General features: G+C 38.4%; 1 protein-coding gene across 1 annotated transcript in view; it reads left to right on the forward strand.

The window, feature by feature from the left end:
* The window catches only part of Slc35f1 (solute carrier family 35 member F1), a 417,926-nt gene that overhangs the window by 312,426 nt on the left and 87,818 nt on the right, over nucleotides 1-17,682 (forward strand). Inside the window, exon 3 of the mRNA XM_021205043.1 lies at nucleotides 13,178-13,305. Within this exon, the coding sequence (XP_021060702.1) occupies nucleotides 13,178-13,305 (128 nt within the window). The remainder of the gene's footprint in view (nucleotides 1-13,177; nucleotides 13,306-17,682) is intronic.

Raw genomic sequence — 17,682 nt, forward strand, 5'->3', positions numbered from 1 at the left:
TGTGTGTGTGTGTGTGTGTGTGTGTGTGTGTGTGTCCTTTAAGTGGGATCTTTGAATTAGACCCAAGATGTGAGATATGTGAAGAGACCACAAAAGGTCAATGGAATTACTGTAGATAATACTGTGAACTACCTCCTGACTACATATTAAAAATCCCAATTTTAGACCATGAATCTTCCTTTTCTCATGTTTTGACTACTAATTGGGACTCTCATAGGCTTTCTTTTCACTGACATATAAGCTCCCTATCATTCTCTATATCCAAAGAAATACATGGACAAATGGATCATCATTTGAAAAGCTGTTGAGTAACCCACAACATCCCGGGGATACATTCAAGTATATTTTGGTTCCCAAAACTTCATCTCATACCAGTTACTGTCCATGTTCACCCTGAGTCTAGGTACCATAGTTGAGCTGTTAATAGAACCTGAATATGTTAACTTGGAAGCCATCTGTAATGTATCAGGGACTATTAACTTCTACAGATATTTATCTTCAACTTCCAAAGATTTCTATCTTAACAATTGGCACATATCTGAGAAAAAAAACTCTCATGGTTTTAAGAATAACAATTAATAAGCATTGTTAGTAATTTTGTTGTGTTTTGTTTTGAGATTTAAAAACTTTATATTGCAAAAGGGACTTTTGAGAATGTCCTTTACTCTATGAATTTTAACATGGCTCATTATCAACTTTAAACAGACAAACTGGCAATATATAGGCTGAATCAATGTCATAGTGACAATAATAAATAAATGATTGGGGAATTTAAAGTGTCCCACAATTTCTTGATGTAAAAATATATTAGAAAGTAACAGAAATGGAGTTTTAGCCTCCATGAGATTTGCCTGTATGGTATATATCTCACTATTTGTTTATAATCAAATCACCAAACATTTGTTAAGCAGAAAATGATGTATTTCTACAAGGGTGTAACAGAAAAGGCTATAAAACAGGGACTCTCCCCTGTTTATTAATTTACTACTATTCATTACAAGAGTAACACACTGAAACATTTTTAAAATACAAGACAGGGATTCCAAATCAATAGGACAGTGCATAAGGACTATGAAAATTTACAGAAAGGCTTATTATGGTACAAAATGAGGAAATTTCTACACGAATGGGGTATTGGAGGGAAGGTCCTCATGCCTTTGTGGATAGTCTCAGGCCCCCAACACACCTTGGGATTCCAATCACCTTAGAACAGGGATAACACAGATTCCTATACTAAAAGCTACTTTGTTAGTAGCTTTCAATTACCAGATAACAATGAGCAAACTCTAGAGAAAATGTCTGAGAGAGAAACATGTCCAGATTATTTATTAGTTTAAACCACACTGCCAAAATGTAATCAAACACAAGTAACATCATAGTCTCCATGAGTCTTTTAAAAGTTTTCCAGACTCTTGAGTCCCAGCCCAGACATGTCTGAGATGGAGCCCAGAAATTGGAAGTTTTAATAGCACCCTAATTTAAAGAGCACACAAGACAAAACTGGGGAGAAAAAAATGACAAATATATATAATGTAACGAAGTATACAAAAAAATATACAATTTTATAGGCAATGGGTTCTTTAATATTATGAATACGTTTAAATGGTCTTGCCTTTTTTGTTCTTGCTGCCAAAATATTTCATCAATGTTAACTGCTGCATTTGTGCCTTCATGTATGATCAGGGCTAGTAATATATCTTGTAACAGCATTGTACTGTCTGCCTCCTGGGATGTCTATGCCCCCTGTGTGCTTTCTGCAGGATGCAAAAGGCTTTTCTTGGGATACTAGCTTAATTCTTGATATCTTTTCCTCTGTCATTATAGACAGTTGCATTTTGAACCATTGAATCTCATATTACCAAGCTGGGTACCACCTTGTTCAACTGCTTCTATCTTTCTAGCATCCTGTCTTCAGATAGCAGGGCCAGCTGCTTAAAGGGTAATACTCTAGAAGTACTTTGAATCCCTGGTAACTTTCTATAGAAACTCATTGCACAAAGAATTCCCTACAAAAGTGTTTGTAGCCTACATGTAGATAGGCACTTCCTATAAAGGAAGATGCAAGACAGGACACTATTTCCTATCATACAAGGGCAAGCTACACACACACACATACACACACACACACACACACACACACACACACACACACACACAGAGGCAGGGAATGAACAAGAGGTTCTTAGCTATTAAGAGCTTGTCAAGGCCTGTGCCAGTAGAGTTGTCAAATATTCCTCCTGACCTCCAAGACTAAAACAAGGACATGTATAGAGTGCAATTCAAAGCTATGTGTTTTCTAGCTGTTATAAAATGTATAATAACTTCTACAATTCAAGGCCACAGTAAGGAAGAGTGAGGTCTACAAACATCAAGATTAAAGCCACTGTTGATACTCATATGTCCCAGACAGTGCTCTACTATTAGCAAGAGCCTCTCTTCATAATGGCATACTTTTATTTTTTAAGTTTCTTATTATGAAAATTGACAACAATAGAAAAGGAGAGGGAATGCTATATTGAACCCCACCAGCAACATTTCAACTGCTACAAATTCAACTGATGCCCAAGCTAATTTCACCCTTACTCTCACCACTCCTTTTCCTATGAGAAGAGTTTCAGGATACATGCATTCCATCTATAACTGTTTCAGTGTTATTTCTAAAAGACAATAAGTTAAAAACATTACAATAATGTCATAATCACACTGAAAAGTCAATACACACCCAATTACCTGTGAGGATTCAAGTTTTCTGTTGTTTCACAAATATATATGTTTTAGTTTATTTAGATTGGGATGCAAACAATGGCCATATGTGTCAGGTGGTTGGTATTTTTCTTGCTATCTCATCCTAAAAATTTCACTTTTATCCTAATGCAATGCTGAAACTTCTTGTCTAATATGACAAATCCCTTCTAAATAGTCTTGGGGGGTTGATCAAAGACACATATTCCAATCACCTCCTCGTTTGGGTAGGGATGAGATTCTGCATTTCTAACAAGCTCACACTTAATATCATCCAACAGAGCAAACGCCAAGCAGAAAGGTTATGGCATGCTTGCAATCTGGATTTTGCTGATTGGATCTTCTTAATGCTTTAACTTGTCTCTCTAACCCATGCCTTCTGAGGTGATGCTTAAGTGCGGAGGATTGTTCAGATTTAGAGATGCAGATAGCAGCATGGAGGTGGTGTTTTGTTCTTGCCAAGAAACAAGGGTCCTGATGCGTTATTATTTCTTCCTTGCTACTGCTAGCATCAGGGCTCATGTCCACTTATTCATAAGGAGGGATCAAGCTTTTATGTTCTAATAATCACTACTTTATTCATTTCTTAGGTACAATATAATCATAAACAATAGAATATTATCATAAAATCTCTCATCTAGTGTTAGTTACTCTGTGGTGGAACTCACACAAAATCATGGGAAGAAAAGGGGAAAGGACTTGAGATTTTTCACTGTCTACCTATTTTCATAATCATTATTTGGCTTAACTGACATCTTTGTTAATATCTCTTGGATACTTGTTGTTGTTGTTGTGATTCCTGGCGGTTTTGTAATTCATAAAAAACATGAATTTATCAAATTTCATACAGTTTTGCAAACCTTACCATTTCCAGCTGAAAGTTTCTTCAGATTAGTCCCCGGATCCTGTTGATAAAACATTGTAGTCTTGGAGTGTTCCTGTTCTCTTGTGTGTGACAAAGTGACAAGCTATTCTAGGTTCAGCATGTGTAAGCAGCCATTTCTCCAAAGGCCATTGTTTCTTTTAATGAAAAAATGTGTTTGAAGATGATAATCTTGGTATTATGGTACTTACTGCCATAGGCTGATATAAGAAAAAATGTTAATTCTGTAAATACTTTCCTCAATATTTTTAGTTGGAAATACACATAAAGGAGAGAGGAGAGGGGGAGAGAAAATATGCTATTATTACATTGCTTACATGCCTTTTTCTGAACTTATGTTCAGGAAAAAAAATAATGTGAAGCACCTCTGACTTGTTTCATTATGTTTTCCTGGTAGACAAAAAGCACTATTCTTGGAGAAGTAAATGTTTATAATAAAAAAAAAATTTAAAGAAAAAGATTAAAACAGATCTTGGAAAAACTAACTTCTTGTAACTCCAGTTTTCTGATCTGAAAATATCTTCCTCACAGGGAAAGCCATCTCTTATCCAGTATTTACTGGAAACCATATACTGTATATGCATTTCCTCCCACTTAAGCAGAAACATTTCAAGTAAGTGCTACTTGCCTCGTTTTATAAATGAGCACAGTTTCCCAAGGTGACACTGTCTGCTAAGTGGCAGCCACTGTTTTCACAGAGGTCTCTGACTCCCTGCTTTTAACCCAGACTTGGAAGCATCAGGCTAAGAAGAGGAAGAACACATGGTGCTGCTGGCCCTGTACCTGACAACTGTGTTCACTGGGAAATGAATGACAGTTAGCAGACGTGGCCTTGATGGATATCAGAGATGGGAGGGTGCATAGGAAGCACGAGCCAGCCAGCTTGCTGCTTTGCCAGGCATCTGGCCCACTGACACTTGATCCTGTTAATATCCCACATTGGGGCTAACCTATGTGTCCACTGTGACAGATGCTCGGGTGGCAGAGCTCAAGGTCAGCCCTCAAGAGTTCAGGCTGGTACCTCCTGTCATGCTGTCCTTTGAAGCACGTGGCAGACATCCAGAGGCAAGCCTGCTTTAGCCTCTTCCCCTTGCATCGTGTGTCATTAGTTGCTACATAGCTCTTTGTTCAAAACAAAATTCACAAAACTGACAGATTCATCTGCCTAATGTCGACAGACATCAGAGCCAATTACAGGATAGGTCCAGAAGGTAAACGGGGCACTTTTCACAAAATGGGATGAAGAAAAGGAAAATAGTCTTGTCATTAAAAAGGACAAATACATTTTCTTCTCAGCATGCTCACCCCAGGAAAATTGAGAGATTTATATTAATGCAGAGTTTCATTATGATTGTTCTGGATAATTTCAAATCAAAGCATTTGCCCCCAACCCATCCCTAGTAAGCCAACCATTAAAGATTTTAGCTAGTGAGCAGGATTTCATATTATAAGTGGTATTTTCATGAGGATAGCAACTTCAGGGATATACCACAAGACACTTTTTCTAAACAAAAAAAAAATATTTCAAGTGTCACAAGGAGTGAGGTGTATGTATGTATGTTTGTGTGTGTGTTTGTGTATGTGTACGTGTATGTGTGTGTGTGTGGGGGGCTTTTAATCCATGTCTGGGGAGTTTGTTGGGTTGCATCTCAGGATTTTACACAAGATTAAATGATATTTTGAGTTGAAAGAATGGCTAATGAGCCATCAACCGTTTTTCCTAAATTTAAGCTAAGTAAAAACACTGAAAGACTGTAGTTTTATAAGACTACCTTCCCTTGTGACAGTTGTTGAATTTTCATATGTAGAACCTTAAAACATTCCAAACTCAGCAATGTTCAAGAAAATCCCATGCAATCGCTGCTCTGAAATAGAATTTGTCTGGAGCAGAGGGTGGATTTCAATTTCATCTGTAATACTTTCTCAAAAAAAGAACTGAGGCAAACACCACAGAACATTAATTTTTTTAAATTAAGGTAAAGAATGTAATAATACTGTTGTATCCAATATTTTTATTTATATTTAATCATACAGATAACAAAACTATAGCAAATAGAATACATTTAAATACCCAAACTTGGTCCCAAAGATTCTGTTCATTGCTCATAGGCTTCGTTACCCTTTACAGTTAATAAGATTGAAATCCAGAGGAGATTTTAAAGCACTCACATTCATCAATTATAAGAGTATTATATTACCATGGATGACTCTGTTTCATGAGCTTTGGAGGGACCTTTAACACAGGAACTTTAAGAATACATAGCCATTACTTTAAGGTTTTAATGGTCTATTGTACAGCACTGTAGGACAGGTAGATAAATCCTCAAGAGCAGTTTTTTAAGGCTTATTTTTTTTTTAAATCAGTCAAAAATAAAACGGTCTCTGTCCATCTTGGATAATTATCAGATCTGTTGAATGTTTGCAGAACATCAATGGAAACATCTATGCTGTGTATTTCCTTGAAACTGTTATCAACAGATTAACAAGGCAACCTATCATTCACCTGAGTCCATATAATGAATGACTTGTTTCTTAGTCAGGGTTTCTATTCCTGCACAAATATCATGACCAAGAAACAAGTTGGGGAGAAAAGGGTTTATTCGGCTTACATTTCCATACTGCTGTTGATCACCAAAGGATGCAGGACTGGAACTCAAACAGGTCAGAAAGCAGGAGCTGATGCAGAAGCCATGGAGGGATGNTCTTTACTGGCTTGCNTCCCCTGGCTTGCTCAGCCTNNTNTCTTATAGAANCCAAGACTACCAGCCCAGAGATGGNNCCACCCACAAGGGGCNTCTCCCCCTTGATCACTAGTTGAGAAAATATCCCACAGCTGGATCTCATGGAGGCATTTCCCCAACTAAAGCTCCTTTCTCTGTGATTACTCCAGCTGTGTCAAGTTGACACAAAACTAGCCAGTACAACTTGTATGTACCTTTGGTTATTGGGATAAGTAACATCAGTATAATCCTATTTTCTAGTAACAGATATTGAAATGTGGCTTGTAGGCTCTGAATTTGGCAATTGTCCATCTTTTAAAATAGCAGGGAGAATGACCTGTGACTTTAGAATTGCTGCTTTAAGGTTAAATACACCATTAACAATTTTATGGCCTCTATTTAGTACACTATGTGTCAAATACTCACCAAATTAATTTTGTCAATGTCATACTCAACTAGAAAACTATTGCTGTGGAAGGAACAAGAATATTTGTAATACATATATTTTAACCACCTCAACTTTGGTGTTATTTACCCTTTCTGAGATTACTAAATGTAAATTTTATTCATATATTATTTATTGACTATTTGTCAAGGAATGTTGGAGGCTGGAGATAAAGACCAAGATAACATCAATTTTTCAGATTGTTAAAACTTAATGACTAATAGAGATAAGTAAAAATTTCTGTATGTGACTGGAGCAGTTATCAACAGAGCATATATCAGGGGGTCTCAACCCAGTGAGTAGCAGAATGTAGAGAAGATGGCCTAATCGGCCGTCATTGGGAGGAGAGGCCCTTGGTCTTGCAAAGATTAAATGCCCCAGTATAGGGGAATTCCAGGGCCAGGAAGCAGGAGTGGGTGGTTTGGGGAGCAGGGCAGGAGGGAAGTGTTTAGGGAACTTTCATGTTGGGAACAAAAAAGGGGGCCCTGGTGAAGAGGGGTGAGGAAGACCCATACCCCGCCAGAGTTCCACCTATTCTCTGGTTAGTCAAGCATGGGAGAGCTGCCATATACTTTCCACTCATCCCTGGGTGGGCATTCCTCTATCCCACTCTTCAGGGGATGGCCAAGGGTCAGCCCTACCTGGGATTCCCAGAGGTACTTTGCTAAAGCTCCGGGGTTATAGGAGAGAGGGATGAGGGAAGAGAGGTTCCCAACACCTGTGAGAGTGAGCGCAGCGGATATTGATTGAAGCACAGAGACTCTCTATGGTTTTAGAGCTGTATTGTAGAAATGCAGGAGAGAGAGAGAGAGAGAGAGAGAGAGAGAGAGAGAGAGAGAGAGAGAGAGAGAGAGAGAGAAGGAGAGAGGAGAGAAGACAAAGAGAGAGGAGAGAGGGGGTGAGAGTAAGGGGTAAGAAGGAAACAATAAGAAAGTGAGAAGTAAGAAAGGGAGGTGGGACTGAAAAGCCCTTTTTATGGTCTTCACTGTTGCTTGGTAACTGGAGAGGAGTTTAGCCTGAAGATCAGAAGCTTGGGCCATTGACTACATGACTACTGACCATGTTTCTTTTGTGGGGGCTGTGAGGGGCGGTAACATAGGCAGGAGACAGAGTTCCAGGAGCATGAGGGAACACCTACCCTGTCATGTAGGTGTATTATCACCACTCTCAGGGCTCAGACCTCAGCTCAATTGGAGACTAGCCTGCAATTCCCCACACTTTTGGTACAGCATTTGAAATGTAAATGAAGAAAATCTTTAATAAAAATTGTATTTTTTTTAAAGAAATATTTTCTGTATCATTGGAGACTGGAGGAACAGTACTTAGTGATCTATTGCTCTGAAGAGACACTGTGACCCAGGCAACTCTTATAAAAGAAACTATTGATTTAGAGATTTGCTTATAGTATCAAGGGTATATAGTTAGGGTTCTCTAGAGTAACAATTTATATAAAACTTCTATGATGAATCTATTTAGAGAAAGGGGATTTATTAGAATGACTTACAGGCTGTGGTCAAGCTAAGACAGCAATGGCTGCCTCTGAATGGAAGGTCCAGGAATCCAATAGTTGTTTAATCTACAAGGCTGGTTGTCTCATTTGGCTTTAGTACATGCTGGAATCCTGAAGAGGACAGCTGTAATGCCAGTGAAGGAAAGCACTTGATAGTGAGAATGAGAGCAAGCAGGCAGAGAGAGAGAGAGAGAGAGAGAGAGAGAGAGAGAGAGAGAGAGAGAGAGAGAGAGAGAGAGAGAGAGAGAAAGCAAGCTTCCTTTTTTCAGGTTCTTCATATGTGCTGCCAGTAGGAGGTGTAGCCCAGATTAAAGTTAAACCTTCCTGCCTCAAGAGACTTGAATTAAAGGTTTATTTTGTGACCTCAAATATCCAGATTAGAAGTGTATCTTTCTGCTTCAAATGACTATTAATTATTAATTATGAAAATTTTTATCACAGGTGTTACTACTATTCATTTGGGTTTTAACAAAAACAGAGGTTTAGTCCATGCAATGTGTTGTTGGAGCAGAAGCTGAGAGCTTTGCATCCTAATGGTCAGGACAGGCAAAAGGGTTGGGGCGGGGAGAGAGAAGTCAAGCATATCAGCCTAGTATGGACATTTGAAACCACAAAAGACCAGCTGAGACAACCAGCCTTGAAGATTGAACAACTACTGGATTCCTGGACCTTTCATTCGGGGTAGCCATTGCTGTCTTACCTTGACCACAGGCTGCAATTCATACTAATAAATCCCCTTTCTCTCTAGAGTGACATATTCTCCAACAAGGCCACATCTCCTAATCCTTCACTGACATGCAAATATATTAGCCAATGGGGACCAATCTCATACAAACCACTGCATTCCAGCCCCCTATAGCTTTATAGCCTAAAATATTAGAAAATGCATTTAGATCAACTTCAGAAGTCACAACTAGTCCTAAGACAGTTTCAAAAGTCCAATGTCTCTTCTGAGACTCAAGGCAATTTCTTAACTGTATCCCAATAAAATAAAAAACAAATTACATACTTTCAAAATGCAATGGCACAGAATATACATTACCATTCCAAAGTGGAGGAAAGAAAGCATAATGAAGAAATACTGAACCAAATCAAAACCAAAAAGCAGTGGGGCAAACTGCAAACTCTGCATTTCCATGCCCATGTCAAAAACACTCTTAGGATCTCCAACTCCTTTTAGCTTTGTTGAGACCAGCACACTTCTCCCTCTTAGGATGGCTCAACACTTGGTCTGCATCTTTCCTTGACAGTAATCCCACAACTCTGGCATTTCCAATAGCTGGGGGTCTCAATATAATCAATCCAGGCTTTAATTTTACAGCTTCAGGCAATGGTCTCTCTCTCTGCTTCCATGCAATGGATCCCCTGCCACATGCTTGGCCTCAGCAGCTTTTTTTAACTGAAGAGGAAGATTCTATAGCCCCTCTACTTGTTTTGTATCTGACTCTAAAGCCAGAACTATCTGACCAAAGTTGCCAGTTTCTGCTGTTCAATGCAACTAGAACTAGCCTTTTCTTTAAATTACATTTGCATCAGCTTTCTGTTGTTGATGGTTGTGTGGCTGCTTAAGCTTTCCTTTAATTCCTGTTCACAAGTTGAAAGCTTAACTGGGCAGGGTTTCATTCACTCTCTTTGTTCCATTTTGAATGGAACAATTTCTTTAAACTTTTTGTCTTCTTGTGCACTAGACTTGCTTCCAAGTTTACATTTTCTGGTGTTCTTTTCCCCTTCAAACTGTGCATTTTGTATTTCTTCTTGCTCTGTTTAATTTTATTTGTTTTTGTTTGATTTCCATTATGGATGTTCATAAGAGTGATCACTAATAGCCACATGCACAGTCAATACTAGGATACCTTGAAATCTCCTCTGCCAACACCACTAATTCAACATTCTTCAACTTAGTCTCTGGCAACTTTTTAGGACAAGGGCAAAAAGAGGCCACATTCTTTGTCAAAATATCATAAGAACAGTCTCTTGACCATTTATAATAATTTAATAATAATGTTAATAATTTTCCTCTCTGAAACATCTGTGTCCCCTTGTTGTGCTCTGCATCACTGCTCATGTTCCTACTCATATGGCCAACTAAGGCTGCTTATAGTCCAAAGATCCAAAGTCCACATTCTACCAACAAGCATATAGTCAGGTTTGTCACAGCAATAAAGTACTCCCTAATACAACTTCCAGCCCACTCACTGTTCTATCGCTAGATAGAGGCATTGTAACCAAAGCAACTCTTATCAAAGGAAGTATTTAATTGGATGCTTTCTTACAGTTTCAAAGGGTTAATTGACCATCATCATTATAATTATGACAAATGGCATGGCAGCTTGCAGGCAGGCATGGTGCTGAACAGTAACTAAGAACTTCTTTATATCATGATCAACAGGCAGCAGACAGAGAGAGTAAAAGAGACAGACATTGGGCCTGGTATGAGCTTCTAAAGCCTCAATGCCCACCTTTAGTGACATACATCCTCCAACAAAGCCACATCTCCTAACCATTCCCCAGTATCTCATCAGCTCGCATGTAAATATTTGAGCTTATGGGGGCCAATCTCATTCAAACTGTCACAAGTACCCAAGAAGAGGGAACAGCACTTATAAAGACTCAGACAACAGAGAATGACCATTCTTTGGTCCAAAGAAAATTTCCATGCTCCAGCTGTATGTTTTTGACATTCTTAGCACTAGTTACTCTAGGAATAGCCATTAATAAACTGTAAGTGCTAGAGTTTAATATTAGTATAGTGACCAACCCTTGGTTGTCAAACACCAATTAAATTTTCTGAGATGTTGGATTTTTGGTTTTGTTTTGTTGTTTTTTTAAGCTCCAGAGATGATAGGCCTATTCAGTCAATGGAGAGTCACTGATTACAAAATAAATCTTGATGTAAATGTGGATTTATACAAGATGTAGACAAGAAACTGAAAGTGCTGTGCAAGGGCATTGAACACATTACAGCTATGAGGACCAACCTTGGGATCACATCCTCTGACTGTAGACCCAACTGCAAAATCAGTAGAGTAATTCACATTCCACAGCTGCCTCTTGGCATCTTCAGATAGCTAGCACTTCACACTTTTCTCTGTTCTTTGTTTCAATCATTTCAAACCATTTAACTGACTATATGTCAGTAGGTTAAGTATGATAGATACATATGTGAGTGAGGCTTTAATGCTACCACCACCAAACAGTGAAGAAGCAAATTCTAAGAAGTCTCAGTGCCCTGAAAGAACTACAGAGAATCAACTGTATATTGGATGGTTGGGAACAGGGGTAGGCAAATAGATAGATAGATAGATAGATAGATAGATAGATAGATAGATAGATAGATAGATAGATAGAAAAATGGATGGATAGATAGATAGAAAGAAAATAAAAATTAAATGAATATGAGGCAATATGTTAAAATATATGGCTCATTAAGGCAGAGTGTTAGCATGATAAGAGCCTCAATTGTTAGAAGTGTGGCAAAGGTCAGGTTACCCTTCATATACATATGCATATATATTATACATATACATATATATTGTACTCTTGCAGCCTCTGATAACCTGAAAGCTTAGTGTTCATGAGTCTCTATGAATTTGGAAAGGCCACTCATAAAAATAATGAGGTCTTCAAGTCTCCATGTCTGTCTCAAAGGAAGATAGACCCTTGGGCATCAGTAACAGATTAGGCCAGTGGCAGGCAACCTCAGAAAGAGTCTCCTATGTTCCTGGCACCTGGCATTTACATATTTAATAAGTTCATCCTCCTTAGGTGAGGCTGGACTTAGGTTTCTAGTGAATTGAACAGGGTAGAAATGTCAGTTTGGGGGTGAGGTTATGTGAAATGTAATCTCCCTTTCCATTTCCTGAAGAAAACTCACCACTGTGGCTTTGAGACAGCACCCTGAAAAGTCCCCTGTGGTGAAGCTTCCAACAGCTGAAGGAGGGGGCTTTCTCACTAAGTAGCCCCTCCTCTTTAGCCCCTCAGATAAGACCTCACCCTAGCTAATAGTTTGCCTGGCTAAGTTGCATCTAGATTCTTACTCCTTAAAACTATAGCACAATAAAAGGTTTCTTGTTTTAAACATCTATATTTTGAAATAATTTACTATGTGTAATAAGTCACATATATCATCATTATTCACTCAAGGCTTCTGAATATTCAACATTGTTTGTGAAGACTTCTGAGATGGACTCAAAGAACTGTGTGTAATCATGACAAGGCTACTTTGATGAATAAGATTTATTTCAATCTGGAATAGATATGACAATAAGAATGAAGATATCTAAAGTCTCCTCAGGTGCTCTGAATATAAGACAAGGTGATGCAATTGTTGGCAGCACAAAGACAAGGGTCAGATGGTGGTCTCCTCCATCCTAAAGCTTTCTCTCTATACATCACTCACACATCTCTAGATTATACATAAATAGTCAAGCAAAAGAATCTTCTGGATGCCATCTTGGAGCCTTACTACAGACCTACTGCCACACACAAAACTATTTCCAGTATCTGCTCTTTTTTTGTCTGTATCTGTCTTAGCAGACTTTTGAAATTCATCATGCTTTGAGTTTTTGTGCAATGCAACCTTTTGCATTCATTTTTTCACTTTTCTAATGTAACAATTAAATTATTCTTTCATATATCTGTAAAAAAAAAATCCCATGGTAAACAGTAGAAGCTAATTTGGAGCCCTGAAAGTGGCCATGAAGACTATTTCCTAAGTAATACATGAAAGTCTTTGATAGATGAACCCACTAAAATATTGGTTAAGTATGTGGTAAAAAATGCATATATAGGTACATAATGCAACAACAATATTTTACAGTTCTAAATATGTAATATGTTATATGTCAAAACTTCAGTCATTTTTTTTCTTTATACAGGAGAAGAAAACCTCCTGGCAATTTTACGACGAAGATGGTGGAAGTATATGATTCTCGGACTCATAGACTTGGAAGCTAATTACCTGGTGGTCAAGGCTTACCAGTACACAACTCTGACCAGTGTCCAGGTAATGAAGGGTCTTCTCAACTTTCTGGATGTAACCCACTTTGAGTTTAATTTCTTAGAAATCTCTATACTACACAATGGGTTTCCCTTTTCTTTTTTAATTTTACTTTTTTGTTGAAAATAGATTCTTCTCTCACACAATACATCCCATCCACAGTTTCCCCTCCCTCCATTCCTCCTACCTCTTCCCCATCTCCTCCATCCCCCAGGTCCACTTCTTCAAAATAGATAGAGCAAGTCTCCAAGTGACAATAGCCAAACAGGAAAAAATGAAAGCCAAGGCCTTTATCTAGTCAATAAGAAGACACACATATCAAGATTGGAGAAGGCAACCCAATAGAAGGAAGAAAATCTTCAAGAACAGGTCAAAGATTCAGAGATATACTTGCTTTCACTGTTAGAGGTCCCACAAATATTACCAGGCAGATAGCCATAACAGGTACTCGGAGAACCTTGTGCAGACCCATGCAGGCTCTTTGCCTGTCTTTTCCAACTCACTGAACCCATACAAGCACTGCTTGATTGATGCATTGGGCCAGTTCTCCTGGTGTCATTGATCACTCTGATTTCTGCACCCTTTCCTCCCCCTCTTCCTAAGGTTCCTTGGATTCTGAGAGAAGGGACCCAATGGAAACCTCCAATTTGAACTCTCTGCATAATGTCTGGGTGTGGGTCTCTACATGCTACCATCTGCTCCAAGAGGAAACCTCTCTGATGATGACTAGACACAGCATAGATGTACAAGTATAGCAAAATATCTTTATGAATTATTTCTTTGATTTTATTTCAGTTGTGTTTGGTTCTACCCTAGGTCTCTGGGCTATCCAGTCTCCAGTTACTGGACATCTAGGTATCTGAGGGCATGAGCTCTCTTTTGTGGGTGGACCTCAAGTTAAACCAGACATTGGTCACTCCCACAAGTTCTGCATCACCAATGCCTCAGCATATCTTTCAGGCAGGACAGATTGTAGGTAGAATGTTTTTGTGGCTCTGTTGGTGTCTGGGTTTCTCTTTCTGTAGCCTGCAGACTGCCTTCCCACATCAAAGAAACTAGAACATGGGGAGAAGACTCCAACCCGGCACCAGCTCGACTTCTCCACTTTCAATGAGCTCTATGGATGTTGTCCTTGGCCATGGCTCTAGCTGTCAGTCTTCACAGAGCAACCTGCCGTCCTAGAATCAGCCTGGGTTATTTAGGGATCTCCATGAGACCTCTTTAGCTAAAATCTCAACAGTCCCTTGACTGGAAGCCTTTTCTAGCAACAAATGGCCAGTTCAGACTCTGTTTCTCCCATTACTAAGGAGTTCTCAGGACAGTCACCTTCATGGATTGCAGAAAGTTTCCATCCCACTAGGTTTCCACAACCCCCATCCAAATGCTCCCAGTTCCAGTCATCTCTCCCCATACTCTCTCCATCTATCCATCTCTCACACCTGATACTTTCTGTGCACTTGCGGAATCTATTCTGCTTCCTCTTCCAAAGGAGATCTATGTGTCCCTGTAGAACGCTTCCCTTTACCTAACTTCTCTGTGTATATGGATTGTAGCTTGATTATCATTTACTTAACAGCTAGTATCTACTTTTAAGTGAGTACATACCATATTTGTCTTTCTGGGTATGGGTTACCTCACTCAAGATTATTTTTTCTAGTTCCATCCATTTGCCTGCAAATTTCATTATGACATTTTTAAAATTAGTTGTGTAACACCTCATTGTGTAAATTACCACATTTTCTTTATCAATTCTTCTATTAAGGGACATCTAAGTTGCTTCCAGTTTCTGGCTATTATGAATAAAGACACAATGAACATAGTTGAGCAAGTGTAGTTGTAGGATGCAGTGTCCCTTAGGTATATGCCTGAGTGGTATAGCTGAGTCTTGAGGTAGATCATTTAAAAAATTAAACTCCATTTATCTGTCATTACTTTTTCCTAAATCGGGTATAATTAGACAGCCTTTTCCTCTTTGTTCTAAATATACCAAAATAATCATTTACAATGCAAAAAATAATTCATGGATTTGAATGCTGCCAAATAATCTTGTGTCAGCAGGAGAATTATTAATAAGTATAAAAATAAATCTGATTTCATCACAACTTAACTTTTTTTAGAATGTTAATAGACTTTGATTAAATAAGCAAGCTGCTTAATAATCTTTTAGCTTTTTAAAATGCATTGACTATTAAATCTGAAGGGAAATGGTTTTTCCATAAATGGATAAAAATGAAATTCTCAGAATATGTTATATATGAAGATAACAACTTTGTTTATGTCTCTTTGTCTCCCATCTCCTCACACATATACATCCAGACATGCATATACACAAATACAAATACCAGCTTGATCTAGTTTTTATAATTACTGGATACTCATTTTCCTTGCTACTCCAATCAGTTTGATTGCATTTGTTTTATCCTCATTTTTCTTTGTGTAGAAATCTTATTGATTTTACAGCTGTTCTAAAATTCATCATTCACCAATGAGCATGAGCTGAGATTTGAGTTGGTCATCCTTTCAGTTTGTAGTTGGCACTACAATGGTTTAAGTGAATACACAAATATCTGAGTCAATACGTACACTGCAGACTGGTATGAGAAGTGACCTAAGCCTCGTTTCCCTTTTCTATTTAGTCACATTCCTCACTTGCATAAGAATTTCAAAGATGATTTCTTGGTCTCCTTTTGTTGCTATGATAAAATAATGGAAAATGAGTACATTTGAGTACAGAATGATTAGATGGCTGTACTAGAGACTGAGAAATTCAGTATTAATGAGTGAAAACAATCACAAGAGTAAGAGATAGGTCACCTCCTCCCGCCTCCTGCACTGGATAATGTCTCTGATCTCACCAGTGATGGTAGAACACCATTGGCCTAATTAACGGCCCTTGATCTCGACATACTCTTGCAGCAGCAATTAAACATTTACGTAAGTTTTGGATGACATAAATGCGAAAACTATAGTAGATAGCTTAAAATAAAAGTAGCTCACATTTTTTTTTTCTAGATGATGTCCACATGCAGTTTATATTTATCCCTGATACCTGTGTGCGAACCCATGCAGGTCCACACGCCTAATGTGGAGGTCTGAGGACCACCTTGGGTGTCATTCCTCAGGCCCCACCTACTTTTATTTTGAGCTGAACTTGCTCAGGCTATGATGACTGACCAGCAAGCCCAAGGATTCTGGGAACCAACTCCAGGTTATCCTGGTTGCAAAGCAAGCATTCATGCTGTCTGAAATATCTGACCCCTGGGTGCGGCCCATTTCCACACACACACATCTTGCGTTCTGAGAGCATTTGTGAATTCCAGTGAAGACGCATACTGCGGCAAGAAGTGAACCAGTAGAGAAGACCTGAACAGACCCTCCTAAGTTAGCCTTTAAAATCCTGTGGCTTTGGGGTTGACATTGGAAGCTAATGTCCAGATGGAGAAGGCTCAGAGTTCCTAGCACTGTGCTGTCTAGCACTGTGCTTTATAAAATTATTCATATGGCATCTTGGCTCTTTCAAGACCCTCCTTTTATCCAGGTGTAAGAGCTGCTGCATCTGGAAATGGAATGTCCTATTTCCACATTTTCCTTCTTACCATTTCGTCTATAGAAAAACAATTTCCAAGATGCCCCAAGCACGATATATACTACTTTTGGTTAAGATATATTTCAACATGCTCACATCCTCTATTCTTGATAAGATTTTAGGCATCTTTAAAACAGGAACTGTGACTTGTTAGAATAATTTATAAATCATACATAAATTAGCCTTTAGAAACATATGCATCTAATATGGTTATAAGATCTCCCATTTACATTTTCTCTGATATTTTTTTTAAATACCAGCAAACTAAGAAAACACACAAGAGAGTTACAAGCTCTATCTGGAGAATAATTAAGCACTTGTCTTCCCTTCAACAGTGATCATTGTGGCTTCAAAATGGAAAAACCTTTAGATGTATCCTAGTTACACTAACAATATAGACATTCATTGTGAATATAAATAAAATAGACTTTTGAAATGGGTACTTTATTGTAAATTCCATTTTAAAAATCCTTTATCTGTTTTCAATGATAATCATTTTTTTTTAAATCATGGAAACAAAAATCATTAGCAACATTCTCTGCAAATGTAACAATTGGGTATTCAATATATGTAGCCACTGTATAAACAGTAGTTTTCTGAGTCCCACTTTTCATTAGCTTCTTCAGCTGGAAACAAGGTCTCTTCATTGTTCAGTCTTTAACAGTTAGAAATAAGGTATGAGAATAGGATGTCCTCCAGTGCAGCTGCCCCACATTTAAAACCTTCTTTAAACACACCTTACAGAGGACACAGAGTGGGTCAGGAAAGGAGAATGGGGAAGAGGGAGAGGGAGAGGG

This window comes from Mus pahari, chromosome 9 (assembly GCF_900095145.1).
Source record: "Mus pahari chromosome 9, PAHARI_EIJ_v1.1, whole genome shotgun sequence".
Lineage (NCBI taxonomy): Eukaryota > Metazoa > Chordata > Mammalia > Rodentia > Muridae > Mus > Mus pahari.